Consider the following 27,189-nt stretch of genomic DNA (forward strand, 5'->3'; position numbering starts at 1 on the left):
TTTTTACTCGGGCTGTCTTTTGTGTGAATGAGCCAATCAATCGCTAGCCTGCGAGCTAACATGAGCGCTGTTGCCGGCGGTTTTTCCTGTCAGATTTGCACAAAAAAACCCAAACAAACAAAAAATTAGCCAGTTAGCTTGCCAAATAGTGAGCCCTGTAAATAACCGCTTAAATGGCTCAAATAGAATTTGTAACCTGTTAAAAAAAAAACAACTCAGAAAATACAGTTTGAGCACAAAAAGACGCCTTTATAAATAAATAGCAGAATCAATTTCATAAACATCTCCAAGCTATACATGAAGTACATTCCGACATTAGCGCACAGTGTAGAAAGTTGAGTCGAGCAGAGAAGAATGAGAGGGGAACGTGTCTGTACCATACATTGAAATGAAACCAATCATTGACGTGAGATCACCATTTCTGACTAACAACCCGTCATTGATCTCCCGGTTCATTTTAAAAATTGAAGCGTGAGGACGGCGATCTGAAATAAGTTCCCGCGGATCCCACTTTTTGTCCTCCCTTGTGTGAAAATGTGCACAACGAAAGGGGCTGAGATCAACACTATGAATCGAGTTCTGTCCCTGGAGAAGGACGCTGGACCATGACAGAGGAGAAAAGACAACAATACGCAAGACGACGAGGGGGAGGAGGGTTAAAAAAAAAAAGTCCTTGTCAGCCGTTGGAAAAGCTTGATTCATGGTGACCATTTGTCCTAATTACAGTCCAACAACGCTTTTTGTCGCTATTAATCATGTGTGTGTGTGTGTGTGTGTGTGTGTGTGTGTTTGGAAGATCAGCGGCCCCGCAGATTGAAATAGATGGCCAGGATGATGGTGAGAACGATGAAGGCTCCCAGGACGAAGACCAGCACGCGATTCTGGATGATCCTGTAAACAGAGACAAAAAAAAAAAAAGGGGTGGGACCTCACTTAGCATATCACGCAGAGCTGGGCAAACATGCAAAACGTTTATGTGTCATAATAAATCATTGTGCAAAAAAAAAGGGACAACTTGAAGCAAGCACGCTAGACCTCTTTTTTTTTAGGTCTTTGGAGGTCATACCGGAGCCGTAACAGAGACGGGACACCGACAGCTATGTGTAACACCCACGCAAGGCCGGGAGAGGAGTGTGAAGTTTAACAGCGGACAGTTGAGACTCACTTGTGCCGCGCCGCAAGTCAGCAATTTTAAAACGTCGCGCGCACCCTTTCTTTCTCTGTGTCAAAGTTATGCAAGGTTCTTTTTGGTTCCAGCTGTGTGATCTCGCAGTGTGAATAACTGCCCGCCAAAGAGTTAAAAGGCGTGTGCGAGGTCAGAAAATAACAGTGAGAAACCTTGCAACAAACAAAGTTACATGCCAGTGCAGAGGTGCGCCCCGAAAAGTTTATTTGCGAGCGCAGCGAAAAAAAAAAAAGTCTCGAAATAGTTTGCTGGGAGTCATAATAAGAGCAAACTAACAACGGAATTTACCATCAAGACATTTTGACCAGGCCTGACTTTGGAGGAGGACGGAGCGGGGAAGGGGGGGCGCAAGGGTGCGTTCGCCTGGTAAAATGTCCACAAGATAGATCGAGCCCCCCCCCAAAAAAAAATTCTCTACACTGGCTGCTGCTGACAAATGAGAGAATTATCACATTTGCTGACATGTGGAGGAGAGGGCGAGCTTGGGGAGGTGCGCGCTGTCCACTTCTCTAAGCGGGAGATGAATAGCCACCCCAGTGGTGGTCATTTATCACCGGGGGTGCTCAGTCACCCCCGGCCCCAGCCCGCTGCCCACCATCTTGTGCTTACGTCTTTATTTCTAAACGCGCTCATTACTGGAAGATGTGCATGGGTTCAAAAGTGCTGGCGGTGACAGTGGTGCACCAGTTTGGGGGGGGCGGAGGGGGGGGACGCCACGGCGGTGTGTTTCACCAAGCCCCCGTCTCAACGCTATTAATTGACATGCATTATTTAGTGTCATTATTTATCCCGGCCAAATATCCCAGAGGAGGGAGGGAGGGAGGGAGGGGGTGCGCATCACAGTGTGAGTGTGTGTTAATGCTAATTTTGCACATGAGGAACTTAAGGGAGGGGAGGGCAGAAAACCCTGCTCGCTTTAGCACGGGTGCTAACAGAGGGAGGCGGGGGAACGAGCAACTCAAGGCAGTTATTGGATGGTCTCTGACTTCAATTGGGGACAGTTGGATGCTCGTGGCCCACCACCCACCCACTCCTGCCGACTGTACCACAACAAATACTCATGCAATCTCTGTTCGAGCATCAGGTGAACATTCATCCAAAATTTCATTCCCTCATCATCAACGTGACCTGCCGAGATTGGCCACCTCATCTGTATCTTCTCTTCAAAAGCTGTGCTGACACTCTTCCATGCCTCGCCATTGGAAAATGTACTCGGCGGAGATATTGGCGGGTGGCAGAAAAAGCCTTGGATTCCACTGAAAGTAAGCCTCCACGGCAATCCAAGACTTCACACACACACGTGCCCCCCCCCCCCCCGCCCCTCCTGTCAAAGCTGCAGGACGGATGTGGTTTGATAAGTTGTGTTCCGTCTCGCCACGTGTCAGGACAGGATCAACGAGTCGCGTGTTCTTCACACTTGAACTTCTCCTGGCCCCCCCACCCCCCAGGCCCCTAGCCTCCCCCCCCCCCCCTTCTCTATCTTCCTCGCGTACAAGCTGAAGCTGAAGCAGAAGACACTTGGGTGCGTGTTACGGGGCCACCGAACCTTGTCACGCTTCCCCAAAACACGCATCCGTGTCATTTTGCATCCCGGCGTGGGGAGCCTATCGCAACATTTGTGCCGAGCTGAACCTTGGCGGACTGTTCGCTCGCATTGGACAAAAACAAAACAAAACTATGCGAGTCTTTCACCCTGAACTTTGGTCACTTTTTCTTTACTTTGCTTTGAAATGTCTTGAACTCTTTTGGGTGTGAATGCTTTGAAATGTTCTACTTTCAATTGTGAAGCACATTGAAGCTACCTTGTGTATGAAATGCGAAATAGAAATAAAGCTGCCATGCCTCGGCTTACGCTTACGGTGCAACAGGTGAACCGAAAAACGGGCCCATGGCTGCCAACCTCACATTGGTTGCTTACAGACTGACGATGCGTGTTCAGTCAGCAGCTTTGGGGGTGAGACCCCCCCCCCCCCAAAAAAAAAAGACAAGAGGCAAAAGCTCTAAAGAAAAAGGACGGTGACGGACAGAACAGTGGAGAGAGAGAGGGGGAGAGAGGGAGGGTCCATTTAGCTGCGGGGGGTTGGGAGGAGGGTGAGATAGAGAGAGAGAGGCCCCTCGGAGACCACATGAAAATAATGAGGACTTTTCTGTCAGGAAAGATTTACAAAATCGTACCAGTGTTATTAAAATTTAAAATCTCCCGTTTTTCCTCCTCCTCCTCCTTCTTCTTCTTCTTCTTCTTCTTGCTCCCTTCCATCCTCTTCTTTTTTTGCCTCCCTCTCTCCGCAGCCTTATTAGCTGTAATGAGCGGCAGGGTACACCTAACCGTGCGCGGATGTGTGTGTGTGTGTGTGTGTCGGGGCTCGGGTCCGACCTAGATGCCGCTCTCGTATCTTGGTACGTCGGCACCTTGATCGGCAAGAATTGGAATTTATTTTTGCTCAAGACTTTGGACTTCAACCGGGAATCTGGACTCCCTGTGATCCGCCATATTGTGACACAGGCAAACGGTTAAAGAAAAAAAAGAAACGGTAAAAACTGCTCAACACGGGCCCATTGCAAAGGTCTAGGCCCCACCTACTCAGTGGGCAAAAAAATAAATAAAAATAAAGCCCCCCCAACATGTCCGCTAAGAACAAAGTTAGCCGCAGAGTTTCATCTCCCGGGGTTCTCCTCCTCGGCACCAGAAGCCCGATAAAATAAAAATCAATGGCTGTCTGAGCTGCTCTGACTCTGCCCGCCAAGAGCCTGGGAAGCTGCGGCGGCTGGCGAACGGGCCAGGAACAGAGCGGGGGAGAGAGGGAGGAGACAGAGGGAGGAAAAAGGGAGGGAAAGATCAATGCGCTCACAAATGGTTTGAGTGACGGACACGGCGGAGGGGAGGCTCCGGACCAAAGCGTCCACTTGTTAGCAAAATCCCCAAAACAAATAAATGCTTCCTTGTGCTGGAGACACACGCGGACACCCCCCCCCGCAAAAAAATCCTTTTATACTACGAAAAATTATTTTTTTGGGCATCATTTTCTTAATAAACCTATTTGTTACGCTTGTTGTTATTTACATTCACTTTAAGAATTATTATGATTATTTTTGGTGAATAATTTGAAAGAAAACGAATATTCGGGTTGCGCACTCAGCGTCGACGCAAGTTGACCCGAGCCGCCGTCCCGCCGCCACGTTTACGTCTTTTTGGCGTTCAAGATAAACCATTTGACTTATTTGTTGCTTCTATTTTATTGAAAGATCATCGCTTTTATTTCTTGTTTTCCGACCGATGTTGACGACGCGTCGGGTCCAAAATGATCGTTTTGAAGCTCGTTTCCGTCGCGGCGAAAGGCGTTTTGTTGCAAATGACATTTGGATCGGATCCACCGCATCAATGAGCAACAGGTTTTTTATTTTGTGGGCGAGCTTGCGAGCTTCAAGGTTTTCCTTTAGGGTTCCCCCAATTCGCCCCCCCCCCCCTCCTGCACTCAGTGGGAGCCGCGAAGGCTGTACAGGTTCATCCATTTTTAATTCACGCGGCTAACAAGGCCGGCTGCCTTCGACTGGGACCTCCTTCTCTCCCGGGCCACAAGCAGCCAGCCAGCCAGCGAGCGAGCAAGCATCGACTCCATGTGAAACGGAAAGAGAGAACCAGAGAGATGAAGAGGACAAAAAATGACGCCAAGGAGGAAGAGAAAGCGGATACCCTGCAACCGGCACCGGAATTTTTCCTGTTTTTGTTTTTTTTAGCCGGCAGCAATTTTGGGTGTCGCTGGTGCTCCCTGCTTCCGTGTCTTCCTTTTGCAACTGAAAAGCAACTGAAAATGAGGAACAATGTACGTATGATTTTTGTGGGCAACGGGGCGTTATTCTTTGCCAATTCCCCGACACCCACGTCACTCACCGGGCTGAGCTCGGCCTTTCAAAGCCATCGGCGTTCAAAGTGACACATACGACGCACTTGGCAAGTGGCGCATCAAAGGCTCCATCAAGAGCAACGCAAGCTCCGTATACAAGGCATACCTTCAAAATAAAAGCACGGGCAGGCTTCAAGATTTTTTGGGGGAGGTAGCGGCGACACTGGCGGTGAACGTGAGGGCTCTCATGTCATCCTCCAGCTGACTGTTTGACACTACAAGGGAGGCTTTAGTCATCCTAAATAATCCATGCCCTTCCATTAAATTTGCACACCAGCTTCCGCAGCCCCCCCTAACACACTTGCTTGCCTTTAACTGTTTAAGAGGAGAGAGAGAGAGACTGGAAAAGAAAGTTTGATTATGACAACGGCATGGATAATGTCGCAGACTCAACGGCCGGGTGGTCACTCCCGAAAAAGAAGTGCAACCGAGGGAAGAAAAGAAAAAAAAAAGTCGTCTTTTTTTTTCTTTTCTTCGTCTCTCGGATGCGAGAAACTCTCGGCATCAGCAGCATCGGCGTGGGCGTCAAGCGCCACGAGAGATGCAGATCGGCAGCTTCAACCTTTTGTGTTTGCTGCCGAACCGGGTTCAAGAGTCAAGGGGGCGCCCCCCCCCCTTAGATGCTTTGGGACTTTTTGAAAAATGCAAAAGCCAATCCATATTTGCGGGAAGCCACGGTGAAATCTCAGGAGTGGCTGATACAAAGTGCAAAAAGGTGCGTGGGGGGGGTACGAAGATGTTGAGAGGGCATTCATTGGAAGCATGTGCGTGTTACTCAGAAGAGAAGCCGTGTGACCAACAAACACACAAATGCCTGGTTTTGGTTTGGTTTTTTTTGGGGGGGGGGGGTCACCGGTCAACAGGCCGAGGCTATCTATCTGCATTCGAGTGTTGGCCACATCACAAGCCTGCAACGATGCAAAATTCATGGAGGAACTGTCCATCAAGAATTCATGATCACGCCCCCCCCCCCCCCCCCCCCGCACCCCCTCGTGGTCACCGAGTTCCCCGAAGAGCAAACACCAAAGAGAAAAGCAGACGACAGAGAGATGGAGACTGGAAGAGGGGATGGGGACGGGGGTGGAGGGGGGGCGAGGGTGGTGGGCTAAGGAAAGGCTACAAACATCTTTGGGTGTCCAATATTTTTCTTTTTGAAGGCCGGCGCCTAAAAAGCTGGCTCTTGATACGCGGGTTCCCGGGTAGCAACACAAACTTGTCGGCAGTTTGTGCCTCTTTTTTTTTTTTCTTTGCACGCCAACACCCAATTCACAACATCTTTTGAAACAGACGCACCTGAAACAACCCGGGACTGAACTTTCTGTGTGTTCAGACAATAAAAAGTCCATTTTCCGTCATGCCAAGGATGGCAAAGAAACCCGACGCTCCCGAATGGGGAAATTTCAGACATGCTCCCGCCGACCACCGGAGCGGCGGCAAAAGCGCAAGGTCAGCAAACGTGCCCCCTCCGGCCTTGCTGACCGACACATAATCATAATCGCCTCCTTCCGCCGTCCAGGCGTCTCCTCGATATGGGGAGCAGGGGGGGGGACCCTTTTCTTGTCCGTCTCAAAAGTACGATGGCAGAATCTCGATGGGACGCCTCCGGAACTTTTACGAGACAAACGTCAAGGGCAGCAAAATGAGAGAAAAATGTTACTCCCTCATAAAATGGATGACGCCAGACATCGGCCGATGGGCCGACAAGGGCCACCGGACCTCCTGCCGGTGGACTGCTTCTTTCGGCTCGTAACTGTAGAAGCAGAGGGCCCGTGGAAGGAATCACAGGGGTGAAAAGGTAGAAAAGTGTTTTTTTTTTCTCCTCCCCTTGTTGCCCAGCCGATTCCACGTCCGCCTCTGTTGCTTGCTTGCTTAACCGACTGACCTGCTGTCAAAGGAGCCTTTGTGATGGCGCTCTGGCAGGAGGCCCATTCGATCCTGCGCTTGCAGGAGAGGGGGTGGGGGGGGGGGCAGTATACCGTCGGCGGCAGGAATGTGCAGACAGTCTGACTGGTGTGGCCTGTCCTGAACGATGTCCCGGGAATTACCTGCTTGGCACGGAGGGGAGGGGGGAAGGGGGGGGCAAGAGACGTAAACGGCCCGCCTTGATTCACTTAGCGAAGTTCGGCATCCATACGCTAATATCGTTGAGTTTCTATACGCACGGCCCGGAAGGTCCTCGTAGTAATTGCGAGTGTTTGGACGCTGTCAACAAGGAAGCGACCAATCAGAGTTGGAGAAACTCGGGGAGTCAAGGTAGCACCATACCGGACGGCCAACAACCGGAGGAGGAACACCAAAACGCGTCACGACAAGAAAAGTTCCGACGGCGCCGCATTACGCTAAACGGAGATCACAACTTGAACACGGTACTTTACAACTTTGTAGAAAAAAAGAAAGGAAAAGAAAAAAAAAAGCATTAGAACCTGCCAGAGACGGAAAACAAACAAAGTGCCACATCATGGCGGGTAGCAAGTGTTTCCACGGCTGCTTCACAAACACAAACTTCTGACAGTTGCGGATGATCAAAAGGGGAGCAGGTGTAAATGATCCCCCCCCCACCCCCCCAACCCATTCACCACCTTCCATACTTATCCGAAGCCCCGCTAAAGCTGCCGCAGCCTCAAGCGTGCCCCCCCCCACCCCCTCGACTTCGCCCCGTGGGAGAAGCAAAGCGGGGCGGACCCTCAGGAAGTGAGTCGACGGGAAAGCACAGCCGCATTTGGAAAATGAAAAAATAAAATCAATCGTACGACACCAACGCGTCACTTGAACCCACTTCGACTACGCTTGCGATTGCAGATCGCCAAGATGAAATTGAGGTGGCGTTTCGCACACGGGCGCGGCCGCTCACTTCGCATGGCGAGGTGAGCCGAGGAGCCCGAACACAAAATGCGCCGATAAAACCGGCGAGGGGGAGAGCGAAGGACAACCAAAAGGGCCTTGTCGAAGCCTTTTGGCGCTCGGGTCGATCCGGGGGGGGGGGGGGGGGCATTTATTGGTCAAGCGCCGTTGCCGCGTTGCTCGGATTTGCTTGACCGGTCTATTTTGATCCGGAAGCCACAGATGAGAAGGAAGGCGATGTTTGGGGAAATCTAATTTGAGGGCTTTGTTTGTTTTTACTCTCTTATTTTGAAAGTTGGAGCTTGGCCGGTCGTCTCGGGCTGGACGTGCGTCGCCGTTATGCGTCTGGTTAATTGCGAGGTTATGTCACCGGAACATATGCGCGCGCACGGACGTATAGGCGCATCTGAAAGGAGAGGATACGAGCAGCCATCGTTAATTGGGATGTATTCCCAGCGGGACGACCGAGGAGCCGTTTTGGGGGGGGGGGGGGGGGCAGTTAAATGCGCATTAATGAGCGGGGGAATGGAGCCAAGCGCCGTGATTTACAAACGGCCATAATCTGGAGCATTTTGTTTCATGTTACAGAAATATGGCGGCGCCGGGGGTTGGCGGCCCGGGCAAACAGATGGGGAAGGCCCAGGGAAGGCCCGGAGAAGGAACGCAGTGGCGCTTGGACGAAAAACGTTTTCACCGACGAAACTGACCGAATTGCCATTCAGCTGTTCCGGTCGGTCGCCCCCCGCGGTTGAACGAGGCCGATCGGGAGACTGCGCTGCCAATTGTGGGCAAGAGGAGCCTGATTTTGTATTTTTGGGCTTTGGCTGGTTTCTGACCCAAAATCGTGGGGAAAAAAAATGCGTCAGGCAGAACTGTGGCTTTGGCGACAATGTTTTTTTTGGGGGGGGGGGCGTCTGTGACACCTCAAACAACAATGTCTTCATTAAAATAATGATTGAAAAAATCAGCAAAGAATATAAAACAAACAAAAGAAAGTTTTTTTGTTTTTTAATCAGTGGCTACTGTATTTGTTTATGAAATCGGGTCACGGAGGTGACAACCAAGATGTATTTTTATCCCATTAAGCGGTTAGCCATGACGGTTTTGCGTCCTTGAGGAAGCAGTTTACACACGAGAGGGGGATTAGTCGAGCTGCTCAGACGGGGCGAGTGTGCTCACTGCCTGGTTTTAGGTAACAGTATCCGGTGTTCGCTGACACCGATGACACGGCCCGAAGCGCCACCCCACCGCCGCCCCCCCCCCCGCGGGAGACCCGTTCGCTCTCGCTCGCTATCCAGTGTCCTAAACAATGCCGGCTGTCAAGGAAGTCAAACTTGAACTGCCTTCGGAGACGCAACCAGCAAGTCAAGTGCATTGTTAAGTCCGCTAATGAGACGGTGGCTGTTGTTTCCCAACCGCAAAAGTTGACGACGCCGGGCCACGAGATTGAACCCCCCCCCCCCCCCACACCCTTGAGCTGAAGGGAAACTTCCCAGCGAAATTCAATAGCATCCGAGAGGAATCGGGCGTCTCTAATTTGTTCATCCCAGCTCTCGCCACACTTGCGCGACCTATTTTCCCTCCGACCGACAACGCCGATCGATCTACTTATCTCTGCCAGATCAAAGCCTCGCACCGCCCGTGTACATTTAGCCCCGACTCCGGTCCTCCCACGTCACGTCTAAATATTAATGATAATAAAGTCTCACAGCCCTTCGCCGTGTCAGGCAATTACGGCCGACATCGATCGCCGGTCGGGCGCTCCAATTAGAAGCCGCGGCTCGCAACGTGTCCTGGCACATCAAAGGATATCCGCCATTGATCCACTCCGAGATCTTAACATTTACCGTTAGGAGACAGAAGACGGGCGGGGGGGGGATGTGTGATCCAAGGGAGAAGGTTACCCCCCGCCCCCCAAAGAAAACAGAATCTTTTCTTGCAGCCAGGTCCGGCAAGGAAGCGTACGGAAGATGGGCGGAAAATGGGCGAGTGATGCGCCACGCAGGGGGTGAGTGGAAAACAAAAAAAAAGTCGAGATTCCGACAGAGGACAAAGGAAGTGAGGATCCGGCCCCCCCCCCGTGACGAGGCGTACGCAACGGCGCAATGGAGTGAAACGAGTGGAAGCCCTTGAACAATTTGCCGTGGCCTTAAAAGACAAATATGGCTTATTTTGCCAAATTGTTCATAAAAAAAAAAAAAAAAAGCTGACTTACAGGGAGTAGACGGAAATGGCTTTTTTTGGGGGGGGGGGGACATTTGAGGGAAGTACGCTGAACATTTGGCCGCCGTCATCTCGAAGCGCAACCCTTAGCTAGCTCGCAAAAGAACAACGTCGCGCATACACTAAAGTACAATATCGCGCAGGAACAAGACCCAAGCTCCCCCCCCCCCCCCCTCCAGTCAATAGACAGCGACGTGTCCCCATTAAACCGGCCGCATTCCGCGGACAATTGCCACCAAACAATCGGGCCGTTGACTGCGTGACAGGGCTTGTTGTTGGCGTCTTTCTCCGCCGGGCCGATAGCTGTGATGGTCGCGAGGTTTATCCGTTGTTCTGCTTTACAATGCCGCGCTTCACGCCGCTCAGAATGGACCGCGGCGGCGAGCGCCAGCGAAATGCCGGCCCCTGTACGCACAACTGATTGACTGGCTCGGGGACTGCAAGTATGTTGGGAATGAGGCAAGTTAAGCGAAAGAGGCCAAAGGAAGGAACAAAAAAAAAAAAATGGGGCAGGATGGTACTCGGACGACTTTCGACAAGCGGCCATTCATCGGGTTCTGTAGGGCTAACGACAGAAGAAGACAGGCGGAGTAACAACCCGGAGTGGTTGTCAGCCAATCACATGTACGCAGAGACCGACAACAACCATTCACACTCGCACCAAGGGAGGACTGGTCGCCATCAAATCAACGGGCACATAACGACACCACCCGGGAGTAAAATCATTAATCCCGCGCACCCTTGATACCTTCTTGCTTTTCCAAGGTTGTTTTTTTGCATATGATATTTTTGCCCGTGGATGCGGTGTCCCTCACTATTATACGCTTTGCGAACACGGTGCCCCACTTCAATTCCGTACCTCGGCTTTCCTACCCAACGATGTAATTAAAGATTGGTCGAGCCAAACCGGTGTTTAGAAAACTGTTTGCGTCGAGTCCCGTCGTCCCCGACGTTCTCATCCAAAGGAAAAACTTGTCGGCTTGGAACAGACTCTTGAGACTATTCAACAGTCAAACAATCCAGACTAAAAAAAAAAAAAAAAAAAACATGGGAAAACATTTGTTGCTGGATCCTGGCGTCTGCGTGCAATAGCCGCTGATGCAGTCGGGTTAGATGAGGAGATGGGGAAGGGATGGGAAAGTAACACAGGGACGCCAAGCCAAAACTTCAAGATCCTCACCACTCGCCTTCAACACTCAAGCGACGTTAAGAGGCTGGCGCCGTCGGAATACAGGGGGGGGGGGGGCGTCAGGGGTTAAAGTTCAGCCAATGGCCCACAGGATGTGCCAGCGTGACCCCCGCGACTGGGAAAACAAACAAAACCCGAGAAATGTGAATTTTCTGGGCTGTACATGATAAGAATCGAACATGGTGGACTCTCTGGTATGTGCCTTTTCACCATGATGTCAAATCCATTGGCACCACTAGTAAACATACCACCTGAAATAAACCGTCATCTGACCATTCGAGAGCAACTGAGAAAGCTTTGGGCATCTTCAGGCATAGGAAGACAACATGAAACTCAAACAGTTCTCAGGACTTTTCAAACTCGCCCGTGAAGACAGTGATAATGCCCCCCGCCCCCAAATTTATGGCTTGTACAGTTTCACAGCTTTAAGAGACAAAGGGTCAAAAGGGTCAAGTTTGACCCAGGTCAGCCTCCATATTCACGACCTGGACAAAAGACTGACTTTTGGAAAGAATTTAACGTCGGGTAAGTCTGTCAAATGTCGTACTCGTCTTCCATCTTAATTTGTTTTGCACAATTTCCTCAATGTGGAATTTCCAGTCGGGGGGAATCGTCGAGTGAAAACCTGACGCAACTTAGCAACGGTAACTCCGGGCGTCGGGTCTTTTGGCCAATACATTCCCAAAGGGCGACGCGGCTAAACGGGGGGCCGATGACCTTTTCGGGACGGCGGCCGCACCTCCGCGCGAGCTCGCAGAGTCTTGTGTTCCATCAGGAGCCGTAACATGTTTGTGAAATGTGAGCCTTATGTCGCCGTGGACAAAACAGGCGTTGGCTGCCAAAACTATAAATACCCAATTACACAGTACAGTAGCAAATTCTTTGCGCGAGACAGCTCGTGGAATGATGATGTTGACCCTCGAGGTGAAAGCCGAGATCCCGGTCGCCACAGAGACGTGAAGACCGCGGTGTAGTCCCCCGTCCCCCCCCCCCCCCCCCCCGCCACCCACTTGACCACCACAGGCTGGCAGTGAGCCTAGCCTAGCACCGGGGTGCTCGGCCAAAAGCCTGTCGCCCTCTGTCAGAACTCCCACCCCTCCGATCGCCTAGCGCATGCCAGTCTGTTTGGCTGTCGTGGGCCAAAGGCGAGAGAGGAGGGGGGGGGGGGGCAAGAGAAGTGCTGCCAGCTGGGCCTCTACTTCGTCGCAGAGTAGCACTCTCCCCAAACAAACACAAGCCGTCAGTTACATGCAACCTGTCATTAGCAGTCGTGCATGACTGACTGGCCGACTCCCCGAAAAGCTCCGCCAAGGCTCAAACATGCGCCGCACTTGTCTCGTACAAACGTCTCGGCCAAAAGGAGATAATTTTGGCTGCTTCGGAGCTTTATCAGCGGCGGCGCAACTCGTTTGACTTGTGTGTATTTTTATGTTTGGAAGGTGCGAGACGAATGCCAAGCGGTCTTTTGGGGATGAACTTCAGACCTTCTAATTACACAACAGTGAGTCGACGTCCACCGGCTAAAAATGGAGGCTCGGCGTCGGACATTACAGGGTATCGATCGAGGCTCGACGGGCTTTTGCGGCGTCATTGCGTGCTTGCCGGAAAAAGGCATTTTTGCGAATTCCCGAAACACTAATCAGTCGGCGCCGGGAACGTTGCCAGCGGAATGCTCTTACATTGGCACAAAAGGCATCCAGGCATGAGAGTAACAAACCAAATAATTTGCATCAGTGCCGCGCACAAAGATGAGAGTGTGCTCCGACGGGTCTGGTGGCTTAATTCAATCGCGTCAAGGCGGAAAATGCACCTAAGTGGTCATGCCTGTGTCATTTATCTGAGGCTGATTGTTCCAATCAGCATGATGGCCTCATAAAATGCGGCTAGCCGGTCGGTGGCTAACAAGACAAGTTCATCGAATAGTCTGCAACTTCACTCGGCGATCCTTATGATGGGTTATCTACGGTTAAAAAAAGTTGAAAAATTGGAATAAATCTAACAAAAAGGCATCTTCGTGGTCCACCCGCACCAAAAAATTAAGTTGATGTGTCGTCAAGCATCTTTTTTTTTTCTTCCTAGCCCTCCTTTAACCCTGGCTGACTGTCACTCTGACAAGACGGCGGGAGATCAGTGGCGCTGGGGTCCCTTGAAGTGCCTCCAGGTGTCACTCCAAGGGTACCCGCCCCGTTTGATCCGCCGTCGAGTGCCTGTTGGGCCGAGGTGGCCTCTGATTTTGCCCGTCGGAAGGGTGGGTGGGGGCGGGAGGGGGGGGGGGTTCCAGGAAGGCTTTACCTGTCCAAACGTTCTTTGGAGTGACGGCTAGAACTAAAGGACACAGAGTGGGAATCAACATTTTCCTGTTATAGCTTTCCGAGCAGTTCCTAAACGGCCCTCCTCAGGTTTGTAAAGAATTTTAAAAAATCATAGAGGCGATTGTTTGCACGAGCACCCTCTATTGCGCACAAAAACAGCAGCACCGCATATTTTTTCAACCCCCCACACAGGCTCTGAAGAACAGAAGATAACCTCAGTGGATCGTGATGGTGCCTCGAATAAAAAAAAAAAAAAAATGTCACCATTCTTTCTCTTGTCCACAACAGTTTCCTCTAACGGGGCCAAACTAAAAGCGCCGCATCAGCAATCTCTAATGGGCGAGCTGGGAGACGGGAGAGGAGAAAAGATGAAGCGCAAGACAGAGAGAGAGAGAGAGAGAGGAGGTGGCGGTGGCGCTTGTTGGGCGAGTAATGAGGGTGAGGCGAGCAACGCTGCCATTGTCCCAGCGGCGGCCCGTACAAACACACAACCCGTTATTAGTCTAGCGTAAGTATCGCCAAAGTATTGTTTTGCCTACACGCAGCAATTCCTCAAATAGCGGCTGTCACCGTATGCGCTAGCCACTTAAAGACAAATAAATGCCTCCCTCAAATTGTAGGGGGGGAAAAAAAAATTGAAGCGGTCGTCAAGTAAATAAATGTTAAAAATGCCTCCATCAACTTATTGGGAAGAAAAAAAGATCGCACATCTCAATTATTGCAAGATGGTCTCCGTTGAAAGACAAATAAAAGCCTCCCTCTAATTGTCGTTGAAATCAAATGCAATGGGTCCCAATCTGTCACCGGGTAAATAAAACAAATCAATGCCTCCATCAAATTGTGAGGGGGGGGAAAAAGATGGTACGTCCGAATTAGTTGCAAGGTGCATGCCATGCCACTTTCTAAATACAGCAAATAACAATAAGTCACAATTAGCCGTTGGGTGTGTCGTCCACTTAAGTAATAATAAACAACAATAAAAACCCGCAAGTGACACGTAAAAGTGTCCCATACAGAAAATAATTGAAATATTCACAAATAGTTGCCAGGTAACCTGAAACCGCCGAGCCCATTCAAACTCAGTTGCTGACCAAAACAGCAGCGCCTTCTCGAATGGTCTTTTGCTGTTCATGTCCACGACGGCAATTAAATTCAGCACTTTGCTCAGCCAACCAAAAGACTCCCAATCCGTGGCATGTTATCGTTCATGTACAGAGCGCAGCTGCGCCCATTTCGGCACTTAAAAGTCGCAAGGGTCAGACACAATTCACGTTTTCAACTTGACGCCAGAATCAAGACGTTTGAACATCAAAAGCTTCCCCGGGCGGGCTCGGCGGGATGAGGACTGACCCCACAGGGGATGTGACAATATGGCATCGCATGCAAAGGCAAACGTGTTTCAAAGTACTACATGGAATCTATGGGCGAGATCACAGGGAAACGGGATCCGGCGGGAGTGTTCTGCCGGTCGGGCAGTGATGAGTTCACGTTAGCATGTACGAGTCAAGTTCAACAGGCAAAACGGACGGATTGCGCCCTTTTAAACTATGTTGCTAACCCAAACTGTGACCACAAAATACAAAAGCTTTGGAGGTTAAAAAAGAAAACAAAAAAAAAAAGAAGACGTGTAGTACTTGGTCCTAATTGGTCGCGAGATGCACGTAAAGACAAACAAAGACCTCCCCCAGATTGTAGTCTGATTGTGAAACTTTTGTGAGGGACAAAATATTCATCAAATGCCAATTTTACAAATAAAGGCCTTCCCCAAAAGATGACGTCCTGCGTGGAATTCCCCCCCACCCCCTTCCACGTTTTCCCCACTCGTCTGCCCCCTAAAACTCGACGTCAACACTAAATAAATCAACGGAGAGTACAAAAGGCGACGGCGAAAGACGTAAACAGCAGTGCGCTCTATCTTTCAGCTTCAATTATTGCCAAAATCAAATCGTTTCATTCGATCGCGCGCTTCAAGAGGGTCCCGGGACGCCACCATCAGTGACGTGACCTACATAGCCGTATTCCACAAAAACAGACCCACCAGCCGGGAACGTTTACAACGTTATGTCCCTAATAACACCATAGCAGAGGGACAAAGGGAATTTTAGCCTGATTTGCTCAGATCCTAAACAGCAGACATAAGAGAATGCGCAGCCGCAGGGGGTTTTATGATTAGTGATCTGGCATGACACCTTCTTGTGACTGGCTCCAGCCATGGGGATCCTTCCGGAACTCCAAAATTGCAATGCCTTCGTGAGTTGAAAATAAAAAAACGAAATAAACAGCAATAATGTTGCTGGATCCGGGAAAAGACTTTTCACACGAGGCTAACGGGAGCCTCCCAAATGTCTGGGTTGGAAACGTGGCTCCCGGCCCAGTTCGGGACCAGTGGGAAGAAGTGGGCACGGTAAAAAGGGGGCAGTGAAGCAGGCAAGACAAGGAGGAGTCGCTCGGACCCTGGCTGGCAGCTGATCCCACATGCAGGTGGTGGACTCGGTCGCCAGGCAGATCAAAAAGTCAAGGCCCCGGGTGGACCTCCCTTTGAAATGGGAATGGAGGGGCCTGGATATCAGACGGAAAACATAAGCAAGCTCCCGGCCGCAGAACAGCTCCATATTCATGCGGCGGCGCGGGGCTGACGGGATGGACGCTGCTCGGAGGTGGACTGCTCACATAAGCCCGTGTCAGGTTCCCACTGCCCATGACAACGCCAGAAACACTAAAGATGCCTCGCATTTTAGTTGTGGTCACCCCAAAATAACGGACAGTAGATGCCCCGGAGGTCCTTTTTAGACAAAGCCGCGGCTGCGTGGTGATGAGCGTTGAGACTAATTGGCTTTTCTCGAACCTTGACAACTGGCCTAATGGGTGTCTAATTGTTTCTCAGCTGAGGTGACAACTGGACAACCGAGGTGCGAGGGAAAACATGCCATTCGGGGGGGGGGGGCTTTTTTGCCTTCAACAAAAACGTCATGTTACCACCACAGTCATTTTTTTTTTCAAGAACTTTAATTTACTTTGACATTTGCGACTATTTACACCCCGAAAATCCTACGTCTCAAGCGTTACCATTTGAAAAGACTCAAAAGATCGATTGTTGACATTTCATGCGATTAGATTCAATACCTTTGAAGACTTGAACGATCGGCTGTTCGAAGAATTCAAAGTGCTCAAAAAATGTCATCTGTGAGAGCGGCCAGCGCGGCGGAGCACTGACACAATCATTTTTTTAAATTAAAAAATACGTGTATTGGAGGCGTCAGAAATGGAGGTCATTTCTATTCATTCCTATGGGCAAAGTTGATTTTGAAGGAACAAATTACACTTGTAAGTCAAGAGTCCCACGTTATCAATGAAAAGGGAAGGGGTAAATGCTGGATAAAGGGGGGGGGGGTGCGGACGAGCCGTCTCGACGTACTTTTTTTTCTGAGATGCGCCTCTTCCAACACAAAAGGCAAGTTTTCTTTTATTCAAACACAATCCAAATATTTGTGCTTTGAGAAGCGGCAGAAGGGGGGGGTGAGAGCGGGAGTGCTCATAAATCCTGATTTGAGCTGGGCGTTCGGGGGGCTCGCGCGTTGGTGGGACGCTACGTCTGATTAAGTCTTCCCATTAGGTGACAGCTGAACTTTAACATGAATATGATAATATTGAAATAAGGCTGTTATTTACTTAGCGCAGGAGACGGGATGATGAATGATTGTTGGACAGTTCTGGGTGACTGACCACCCCTCGCCCAAGGCCCCCCCCCCTGGCAATCTCCCTTCGCTTGCCGTAATCAAACGTGACAAAATGGAGACATATGCAGAAATATCGGTTACAGTCGGCCTGTCTTCTCTCGTAGCCGACCCCCGGCCCCGCCCCCCCCCGCAAGCCCAAATTGTCTACGGGCACTGAAGCATCTATTTCAATTGGCACTTCCTTCCCGGCCCCTCGATTTTACATTTAGGCGCTGTCATTTACATATTACTCTTAATCAAAATCCACAGTGGGGCGACAGCCAGGAGGGGGGGGCGACAAGAAAGAGGGAGCGGGGAAACAAAACCGTGGCGTCGCGGTTCAGGGGGGCTGGCACTTTATGAAATGGAGATGTGATTGAGCGTGCGCGTGTAAGCCACGGGTGGGGCGGCAGCGAGGATTGAATTATTCGTGTTTGAATTGAGTGTTTGATGGCGACGGCGGCAGGACACACACGGGCCAAGGCAAAGTTTTACATCCACATCGCGCATCATCGTGGGGGGGGGGGGGGGGCACTTCTGGCTGCCGGAATGAGATTGCGTCTCATTGGCTAATAAATACACGGAGGCCAATCTTTTTCCCTGCGGTGTGCGTTCCTCGACTTCACTTGAACGCCACATGCCAAATGCGATGTCGGCGCTGTGTGTTTGCGAGCCGTTTGGACGGCACGTAGGTAGAGTTTCGTACCTGCCGCTTACCTTCTCAGCATGCCGGTGAGGATGCGAGAGCTCTTGCCCAGGTTGGCGTCCGTTTCTCGCAGCTGGAAGGACGCAAGCAGGGAGGGGGGGGGGAGAGGATGACGTTAATGATTTGTTGTTAGGGTCCTGAACTGTCACTCGTCAAGTCGAGCTGACTACATTTTTTTTTTTTGATGATTGACAATTAAAGACCAGGGTGAAATGAAAGCAGGTGGGTTGGGAGTAGGGGTGGCCCAAGTCCGGTCCTCGAGGACCAGACTTGGGCATGGCTGCTCTAGAATGTAGCCGCCATCATAAACGGGCATTCAAGATAGAAAGGAGATTCTTTCGCTTGAGGTAAGACAACTATTTTGGACCACAAAAGCAAAACATCTCCTTCTGAGCATACTGTAGCACTTGATGCTGTGTGTGCATATGGTGGGTTGTTTTAAAGGTGGGGGGGGGGTTGCAGAGGCACGGCAGTTCAAAACGGAGAAAAATCTTCATGCATCAAACATTTCTATGGTTGTTAAATACCTCTTCTAAACGCGTCTATTTATCTCCTGGCTTCTTTTTACTTTGCTTCTGCCCCGCCAATGGACTTTAAAGTTGTGCGCGTGTGTTTGTGTGAGTGCAGTGGGGGGGTGGGGGCGTTGAGTAAAGAAGACTCTCGGGAAGAAAGTAAAGAGAGAGAGCAAAAAAAGAAAGAAAGAAAGAAAGGGAACGTAGCCTCAGTAGACACAGTGGAGCATTTTTGAAAGGAGATGTTTGATTTCCTTTGAAAAGGCCTGAGCGAGGCCCACTGCCTTGTTGTGATCCTTAAGCAGTGTGCGTTGAGGGGGCCGCCAGGGGTGGGGCGGCCCCTTCCCCGTCTTTGCTCTCCTCTTGCCTACCTGCCGCGTCTGGCTCTCTCTGTGTTTGGCAAGCGCCGCATGTGACCTTACGGACGCCGGTGTTTACGCAAACAAAACAAACTCATTCAAATAAATAACGAATGGAAACGCGCAAACACGAAAGTGCAGACGTGCCCCGAGGCGACGCCGCACTAGCCACGTTTGTCCGCGTGGATCGGCCTGGGCCAACGCTCACCCGCTCTCTGGCCCGCTGGATCTTCTCGCGGTCGGTGTGGAGGTTGGAGAGAATCTCTTGGCCCACTTGTTCTGTGGAACGACAAAGAAGTTGTGCCAATTAGCTCATTGGACAGATATTATGGATCCATCTTGGTGGCCTGATTGGAGTTTTTGCAGCATTAGTCACGATGAACGAACGGCTTTCTGTTTCTTTTCTTTTTTTTTGGAAATCCCTTCATTTTCTTGAAATGCTTCTCGCCAGTCGTGGGTGCAAACGCATTAACGCACAATTACAAAAAAAAAACATTGCCGACGAGGCACCTGACAAGCTCCGCGTTGGTCACTGTCAGTCTTCTGTCCCTTGGGTTGGATACACCAAAAAAAGACCACCCCGTCCCCCCCACCCCACACACAGAAAAAAAAAACAACAACACTCCTTCCATCAACGTAGCTGCAGCATTAGCGTTTAAAAATGATGGAGGCGAAAGGATGAATCGGGAGGGGAGTAAAGAATCCTTGCGCGGATCAAAGACGGGCTTTCAAGCGCACCAAACAAATGCGGGATAAACAACACAGTTGCTGACTGTATTACACTACACAGGTGCCGCACACCAAAGGGCCCACGTGCTGAGCGCCTGTTTGGGAGGGGCGGGGGGGGGAAAAAAAAAACGGGGCTACATCTGGCAGCTAAAGAAGAGAGTGCAACGGGGGGGAAGAAATAGATGGCATTGTTCTTTTTCTTTTTTTGTTTGGGGGGGGGGGTGGTCTGAAAATGAGACGACGCCGTCAAACGAATGACACGCCATTTATCTGCCGAACCTTTTAGCTCGCCGACACTGTAAGTGACTCAAATGCGTCGCTTCCTGCCTTCATTAATTTCTAATCCGGGAGCAGACAGATTGAAGGATACCCAGATTAAACAGCGCAGTCAGACAGTCACATGTGACAAATAGGGCAGATTAAAAAGACTGAGCGCAGGTATTAATAACTGTAACAGCCCAACCCCCCACCCCCCTACCCCGGAAGGCGGCGGGAGCGGAAATCTTCTGTTTTAAGGCACAACTAAGCACATTGGTGTCACGGCTGTGTTTTCTCTGCTAAATAAATGAGTGTGACAAGCAGCACTGCTAGCAAGTAGATTTGTGTCGGAAAGGAGCCCCCTCCCCCTCCCCCATCATGCTCGAGGTTGTTCCATTCGAATTTCATTTGAACTCTTGATACAGTCATGGCCTGACCTTGTGCAAGAGGGAAAATTTAGACAATGACCTTCTCAAAGGTAAACTTTTTTTATTATTATCATTTTTTTTAAACATGGCTCAGTAAAGTCCTTTGCTGCCTGACGAACAGGGTTTAATAACAGCTTGTTAACGCAAATACTTTAAAATGGCAACAACAACAACTTTATTAGATTGAGCGGACTTTGTTTCGAGTGTTACTCATTTTTTGGCAGCGTAGCGCCATTTCCATTCATTACAATTCTCAACGTTTTGGTTTGTAGACTTCATTACAGTACTTGATGGGAACAACAACGATATATGCGAAACTAAAAAAAATAAAACAAAAAAAGGCCATCCGAAGCCAAAAGCCGGAGAGCAGGAGAAATTCTACAGCCGCTGCCCTGGACTTGTTGCTCGTTAGCGAGTCAAATATTCCCTGGCAGTTTAAACAGCAATTAACAATTTAAATAACCCCGGCACTGAGAGCTCGCGCTGACTCACTCGCAAAAGATGGCCGTACCCTATGGTCTATTTAACAAGCCCATTATTACATTACGTGACGCTCCGCAGCTCCAGTTTAACTGGTCGCTCCGAGCAAGCGCCGCAGGAAAGAATTAGCCTCAAAAAACGAAGGCCTGCGTTTAAGATTGTGAGGAGGGAAATCAGATGTGAAAAGAGATCCCCCGCCCCCACACCCACTCCATAAAGCGAGGAATTGGCCCACTACGTTACGACGATCGCTCAGTGGCTTTTACGAGCACGGTTGGGAAGTGTGTGTCGTGGAAACACCTACCGCAAAGAGCAAAAGTCCATTGGCAGATGTACCCCCCCGCCCCCCACAAACACACACACTCCAGCAAACAGTCTCTGGTGGTACCCACTGGGGCATGCATAGAAACCCAGACAACATTTTAGGCCACCCCCCGACTTTTCTGTAGCTCAGACAGTGTGTGTGACAAAGCGGAGCAGCCGATTGCCAGAGTCTCCCCGGTGCATAAAGTTACCTGTCTTTGTACACTTTTTTTTTTTTTTTTCAGGGAGTAACAACTTCTACAACTGGCTGGTGACACACTTTCATCACCTTTCATCAAAGTTGGACTCACACTGGGACGCATTTGTGATGCCGAGCCCACAGGCCATGAGGCTAGCGAGCTGAAGTGCTGCCGCTTCTTCGGCTCGGAATAAAGCGGTGCCAAGCGCGCGGCATGTATCGCGCAAGATTCAGTCGAGGAACAACAAACTCCTGTCCAAGTTAGTTGGAAGTTGGCAGATGCCGTCAGCATCACATGGACATGAGGGCACCAAAAGCGTCAGGATGAGACTGTTTTGTTTGGAGGTTTCGTTTTGGATGCGGCTAACTTGATGGCTTCAGCCAGGATTTGGATTAGGGTCAGGTTGGTCTTTTGCTTGGGTTAAGGAGTTTCTCCAAAACATTACACATGCACATGAGCCTGATTTTATAAATGGACATTAAAAAAAACGGTAATAGTCCTTCCTGGCCTGCTGTGGAAATGGCATATTCTAGGTAAGGCAGGCTGGACTCCATTCTATCGCACGTTAGCCCCTTCCTCTCGTCGGAGGGCAGTCAGGGTGGATTTGTGGGGCCTTTCTTCACTTGGCCAGGCTGTGTTTTATTCATCGCCGGCGCCCTGACCCCGCACGGCTCCTGTTCTGACAAATCACTTCTGATTAAGACAGATCTCTGTTAGTCAGCCACTCAACTTGGCCTATTCATCATTCTCGCTTTCTCCTCCTACCCCCCCGCCGCCTCCCGCGACCCCTCCGCCATCCCTCGCTCCCCAGCCGCCGGATCGTTTGCCTGTCCGTCAGACCGAAGCGTGGCGCGAGAGAGAAATTTCCGCCGCCGCTTTAAACGGCTGATTATGGACAATAGCGGCGCGGCGTAAGGTAGTCTTATGGGTGATAAGACGCCAGTGTAATGGGTATAAATGACCGAGCTGGCAGGAGAACAGCTGCTAATAGACGCATTTGTTTAAAAATGAGCAAAGGTGCAGAGAATTGAAAGCTGCATTCCAGCACCGCCCCCCCTCCCCTCCCCATCCTCTCCCCTTTTCAAAGTCTCAAAGCTTCAAATTTACATGTATTATTTAAGCCCCTCAAAGTCACTCTTGTTCAGCCGGAAATCAACTTCCTCCACTGCGGCATTTTCCTGAAGGCCGGCTCATATTTAATACCCGGCATGACACGTGATATTTACAATCAATGCAATCACCAAAGCGAATCAAAAAAGCATTCATACGCAAAATGCTTCAGCGCCGTAAACAGACTCCCGACAATGTAGCCGGGCGCGCGTCGACAGGCATTGTGTTCACGCGCTCAACAAACTCCATTAAATTAGCCTGAACGCCAACCGGCGCCGGTGGCAGAGGGCGGCGGGGGGCGGGGAGGGATGAGCGCGGAAAGCCCGGGCTGCCGCGAGCGCAAATTGCTTGGACTTAATCAAGCGCTCTTTACTCAAGCATCCAAATGAAAACTAATGGACTTTGGCTGTTTGGGTGTGACAAGGCAAGCACATTTTATTTATTTGTTTTTTTGGGGAGGTCGTCAATTTAAAAAAAAAAAAAGGCAATGATAAAAATTGAACAGGCGACCGGTCAGCCAATACAGCCGAGCTGACATATTAATTCAATTTCCACTGTGGGGAATTGTTGTTTGAGTTTTTTTTTATTTAACTTGCTGGAATTGGTTAAAAAAAAAATGGATGAAGCGCAGAATTAAAAGTCACCTTCGAACCTTGTATGCATTATTCAACACACTCTCGCGCAAGACTGTATGACAACAACAAAAAAGAAAGAAAAACAGTACACAAAAGAATAGCAAGTACTGCAAGATGAAACTAATTTAAGTCCATTAAAACTGCTTAAAAGGACCAGCGTGACGCTGAAGGATGGCGTACGATTAACGACACGATGCTGGTGGAGCAGGCGGAAATGTTCATTTGTCACCTGCAAAAATCAATAACACTGTTACGGTGTGCGTATGTTGTCAAAATTTATGGATCCGGGTAAAGCACGAGCTCCCAGAACAATTAAAAACAACAAATGATGACAGCAAAGTCATTTGACGGGCTAAGTGTCAAATTTTTCTTCTGAGTTGCAAAAATAAAGTCGAAGAAATTGGTTTTGTAGTTTGCGGTTTCACACTCATGCAGACAAATGGCCAAAACAGTGTTTTGTGTTTTTGTTGTCTTCTTAAACAACCTGGAGTAAATCGGTCCTCAAATTGCTTCCAAATGTGCAAATGCTGAACAGATGCTGCTTTTGTACAAGACATGCTGCAGCTGAAATGTATTTGGGTTTTTGAGTTCCTACACAGATTTTTGGCGGACGGACGCGGACCGACTCATGCGCTCGTCATACGTCCACTCTGAAAACAAATGCAGCGCAGCTCAGCCTCTGGCTAGGTGTCGTCATGGCTACCGCTATGCTTTTGGCAGTGCGGTCGAGTTTTTGACTCATTTGAAAATGCTGTCTGCATTGTTCGACCCTTATTGCATTTTCCCGAACTATAATTTTAAACATTACACCCAATTAAAAAAATAAATTAATTAAAAACCCTGCACAAACAAAACGCAACTTTTCGCACCCCCGTTTTGGCCACGAGCACACCACGGGCTGTCATTTTCAATCAAATACAACACGACGTGGGCAGAGGTGAAAAGTTTCCCAATTTGTCGGGAAAGCGGACGCGGCAAGAGACGTCTTCCCGGGTGGTGGGAGATGAGGGGGTGTGGGGGGTAACTTGACGTTCATTTTCAACAGTTTAAGAGCGCTAATCATGGCATTACCATTGATTAAAGGCGTGGGCGTCTTTAATCAAGAGAGTTGACGGGCAGATCAAAGAGGCTAACGCAACATTTCTTGCCTTTTAATTATGTGTACAACAGCACACCTCGGGCACACTTCTTCACTGCCCATCCTCTCAAACTCCACGAAAGGAGATCTAACACTCCAAAAACCAGTTGATTACCCAATCAAATGGGAGACGGGTGAGAAAAAAGAAAACACACACGCACACATTGACGCAAGTATTCAGGTTTGATGATTAGTGAGGATCTGGGAGGAGGTCTTCCGAAGCCCATTAACATGTCCCGAATTGGAACGCCTTCATTATCCTTGTCAAAAATGGGACACGGCATCAAGCTCATTTGCATGTTTTGACAAGGCCAGATCTGGGCGACGCCTCCTCGCGTGTTTTTTTTTATTTCTTCCTTTTGAGTCCTCCGAGTGTTTTTACCTCAATGACTACTGATTACAGACCCCTTGCCGCTAAATGAATTAAATAGCTTGTTAAACGCCACTCAAGCCCACCGACCGCCCGCCCGCCCTTCCGCTGAGCGAGCGAAGTCCACATGAAGGAGTTGCCAAAGGAGATAGCCACATCACAAAGAAAAAAAAAACAAGCGACAAAACCAACAAGAACTTCCAAACGTTGACTATGTTTGCGTCCAGCTGTTGGCTGTTTTTGGACAGCCTGACAGGTTTGGCCACAACTCCTGCAGGATTTGTACAAGGGAGAAGCTCAGCAAACGTTGCACATCAAGGGAGCATACACCCCCCCCACCACCGATTTTGTTGCCGTGCAAATATAAAGGCGCATTTAACAAGCGGCGGCGACAAAAGACCGATGACGAGGCAGCTCCAACACAAAGTTTGTCTTTGACTTGAGCGTTAATAACAATACGAGTGCGATATAAGGACAATAATAGCACTATTATATATCGGCTGGCGACATCACGCGCCTCATTTAACAGCGAGAGGGGGGGGGGGGCTCTCAGTTGAAGGCCGAATATTGTCATTTGCCACTGTGAAGACGCGTCGTGGCACCACATGCGAGGACGTTTCAACACACTTGTGTACAGCATGCGGGGGGGGGGGGGGGGGGGGGCTGTTGGTTCTTCTCCCTCCCTCTCTGTCCCTTTCTTCGTTATTGTGCTTGAAAGCCATGTCGTGCAGAGTGGGATATACAACATATAAGAGGACGAACAATGGGGAGCTCTTATGGCCAAGATCTTTTCTTACGAACCGCATGTTGGTTGTCTGCTTTGAATGGAAAAAATAAAAAATAAAAAATAATAATTAATGCATGGTCATTCAATGCTGGTTGTGTTGAGGCAATGTGACTATACTTTCATTTTATCTGGGGGGGGGGGGGGACAGGGGAAGATAGTCTACGCCGTCATAAAAATATATTAGGAATAAAATTCTGCGTTTTCTGCCTCGGGTTAACGAAACAGATTATATTGGAACAAGTATGATGTTAATTTGGTATTATTACGGATTTGGAAAAATAACCCCCCCTACCCTGAATAGATGTTTTTGCAGCCAGTAGAAGAGTTCAGTAGAAATGAGTAAATAAATACCGAGCAGCTACTTAGGAGGAAATAGTACAGCTGGACATGCAAATATTTTATTCCAATATGAGCACGCTCCGTTTTGATTGAGGCTGACACTTGACAGCCCGGCGCAGGGTCCCGGCCCGGCACGGCCACCTCGCCGTACCCCGGGGGGCGCCGACCCGGCCCCCTTCCGGGCACTCTGCCCCACCTCGGTCACCGGGGCTAACGAGAGAGCGGGCGGGGGGCGGGTGGGGGAGCCTGCTTAGCCATTCAAGCTCATCCGTCGGCTGGATGTGTAAGCAGCTCCCCGAGAGACCCTCGGCGAAACAAGTGTCAAAAGCTAAGGAGACGCTTTGTACCTGGGAGGTATATTAATGCTCTGATAGCTTCCGGAAGGAGGTGAGCAGGGGAAAGAATTAAAAAAAAAAAAAAGTCTTTGTCCTCGCAGAAGAAGATGAAGGACAAAGCCCGAGACAACTTTTGACGGCGTTAACTTGGACAGAATAAAAGGCAGACCTTGAGGGAGAAATCGTGAAAGCGAGCTCCCTAAGACGCCTTAATCGAGGCGCCCTGAACAACAGCGGTGCGAGCACAACTTGCACGGGGATTTAAACAGCCTCTCTGTGCTCCTCCGACAGAGCAAAGCGAGAACAAATTACTCGTCGACTTTCCTAAAAAGATCACAAACTTGATGTGACGCTTTTCCTATGAAAAGAAGACAATATTTGGATGCCTAAAAAGAAGAAAACTCATCTTAAATTCGGAACTACTTTTATGAGCTTCCTTGCGCGGGACCGGGTTTGAACTCCAACTGGACCCTCCCAACACGGGTGAGTCTACGGAGGCCTCCCGCCCTTCGTAGGGCGATGCATAATTGAAGCAACGCAGAGACGGAAGCGTGTTGCTACCAATGTTTTCATTAGGCAAAGCTAGCACATGGGACCCACCGACCACGGGCAGTTGAGCGGGCATAGAACCCGGAACAGGTTCTGCATCCTCTCATGGTCATTTAATCCCGACATCAGACCTTATAAAAAAGGCACGCAGGCCTGCTCCTTTTTTTTTTTCTTCTTCTTCGCCCTATGATATTTTTTCAATCTTTCCAAGCTTAAATTAGCCGGGATTTTTTAAGATCAGGGAGTGTTTTTTAAGCTATGAAAAATGGATTAAATGAAGAGGAAGTCTGGCCTTAATGAGCTCCCTGGGCTACGGAGCAGCAGGGACTGTAGGGGGGGTGGGGGGGTCGTGGGGGTTGGTGGGTTGGAATGAGGCGAGCCTTTGAGGAAGAAGAGGGAGGGGGGGGGGGGGGGTTGTAGGGGACGAGGCCGTGCCCAAAGTGTGCCGGCTTCTGCCAATGGCACAGACGGCACCTGGGCAAAGCCTTCTTGCCAAAAGGAGGCGAGGAACAAGTTTGCGTCCAACCGGGAAACTTCACTCCGAGTTGGATTTTCATCACTTCTGCACAAGGGGGGGTGGGG

General features: G+C 49.8%; 1 protein-coding gene across 4 annotated transcripts in view; it reads right to left on the reverse strand.

The window, feature by feature from the left end:
• Positions 1–228: 228 nt before the first annotated feature.
• vti1a (vesicle transport through interaction with t-SNAREs 1A) overlaps positions 229–27,189 on the reverse strand; it is a 65,905-nt gene continuing 38,944 nt past the window's right edge. For 2 of the 4 annotated variants that reach the window (XM_052070884.1, XM_052070885.1), the window contains 3 exons: positions 19,155–19,225; positions 18,087–18,148; positions 229–891 (listed from right to left, as the gene is read on the reverse strand). In XM_052070884.1, coding sequence (XP_051926844.1) covers positions 798–891; positions 18,087–18,148; positions 19,155–19,225 — 227 coding nt within the window. In that variant the 3' untranslated portion in view covers positions 229–797. Of the gene's footprint in view, positions 892–18,075; positions 18,149–19,154; positions 19,226–27,189 lie in introns of all 4 variants that reach the window. The other 2 variants (XM_052070887.1, XM_052070888.1) reach the window with 1 other exon arrangement.

This window comes from Hippocampus zosterae, chromosome 7 (assembly GCF_025434085.1).
Source record: "Hippocampus zosterae strain Florida chromosome 7, ASM2543408v3, whole genome shotgun sequence".
NCBI classification, from domain to species: Eukaryota; Metazoa; Chordata; class Actinopteri; order Syngnathiformes; family Syngnathidae; genus Hippocampus; species Hippocampus zosterae.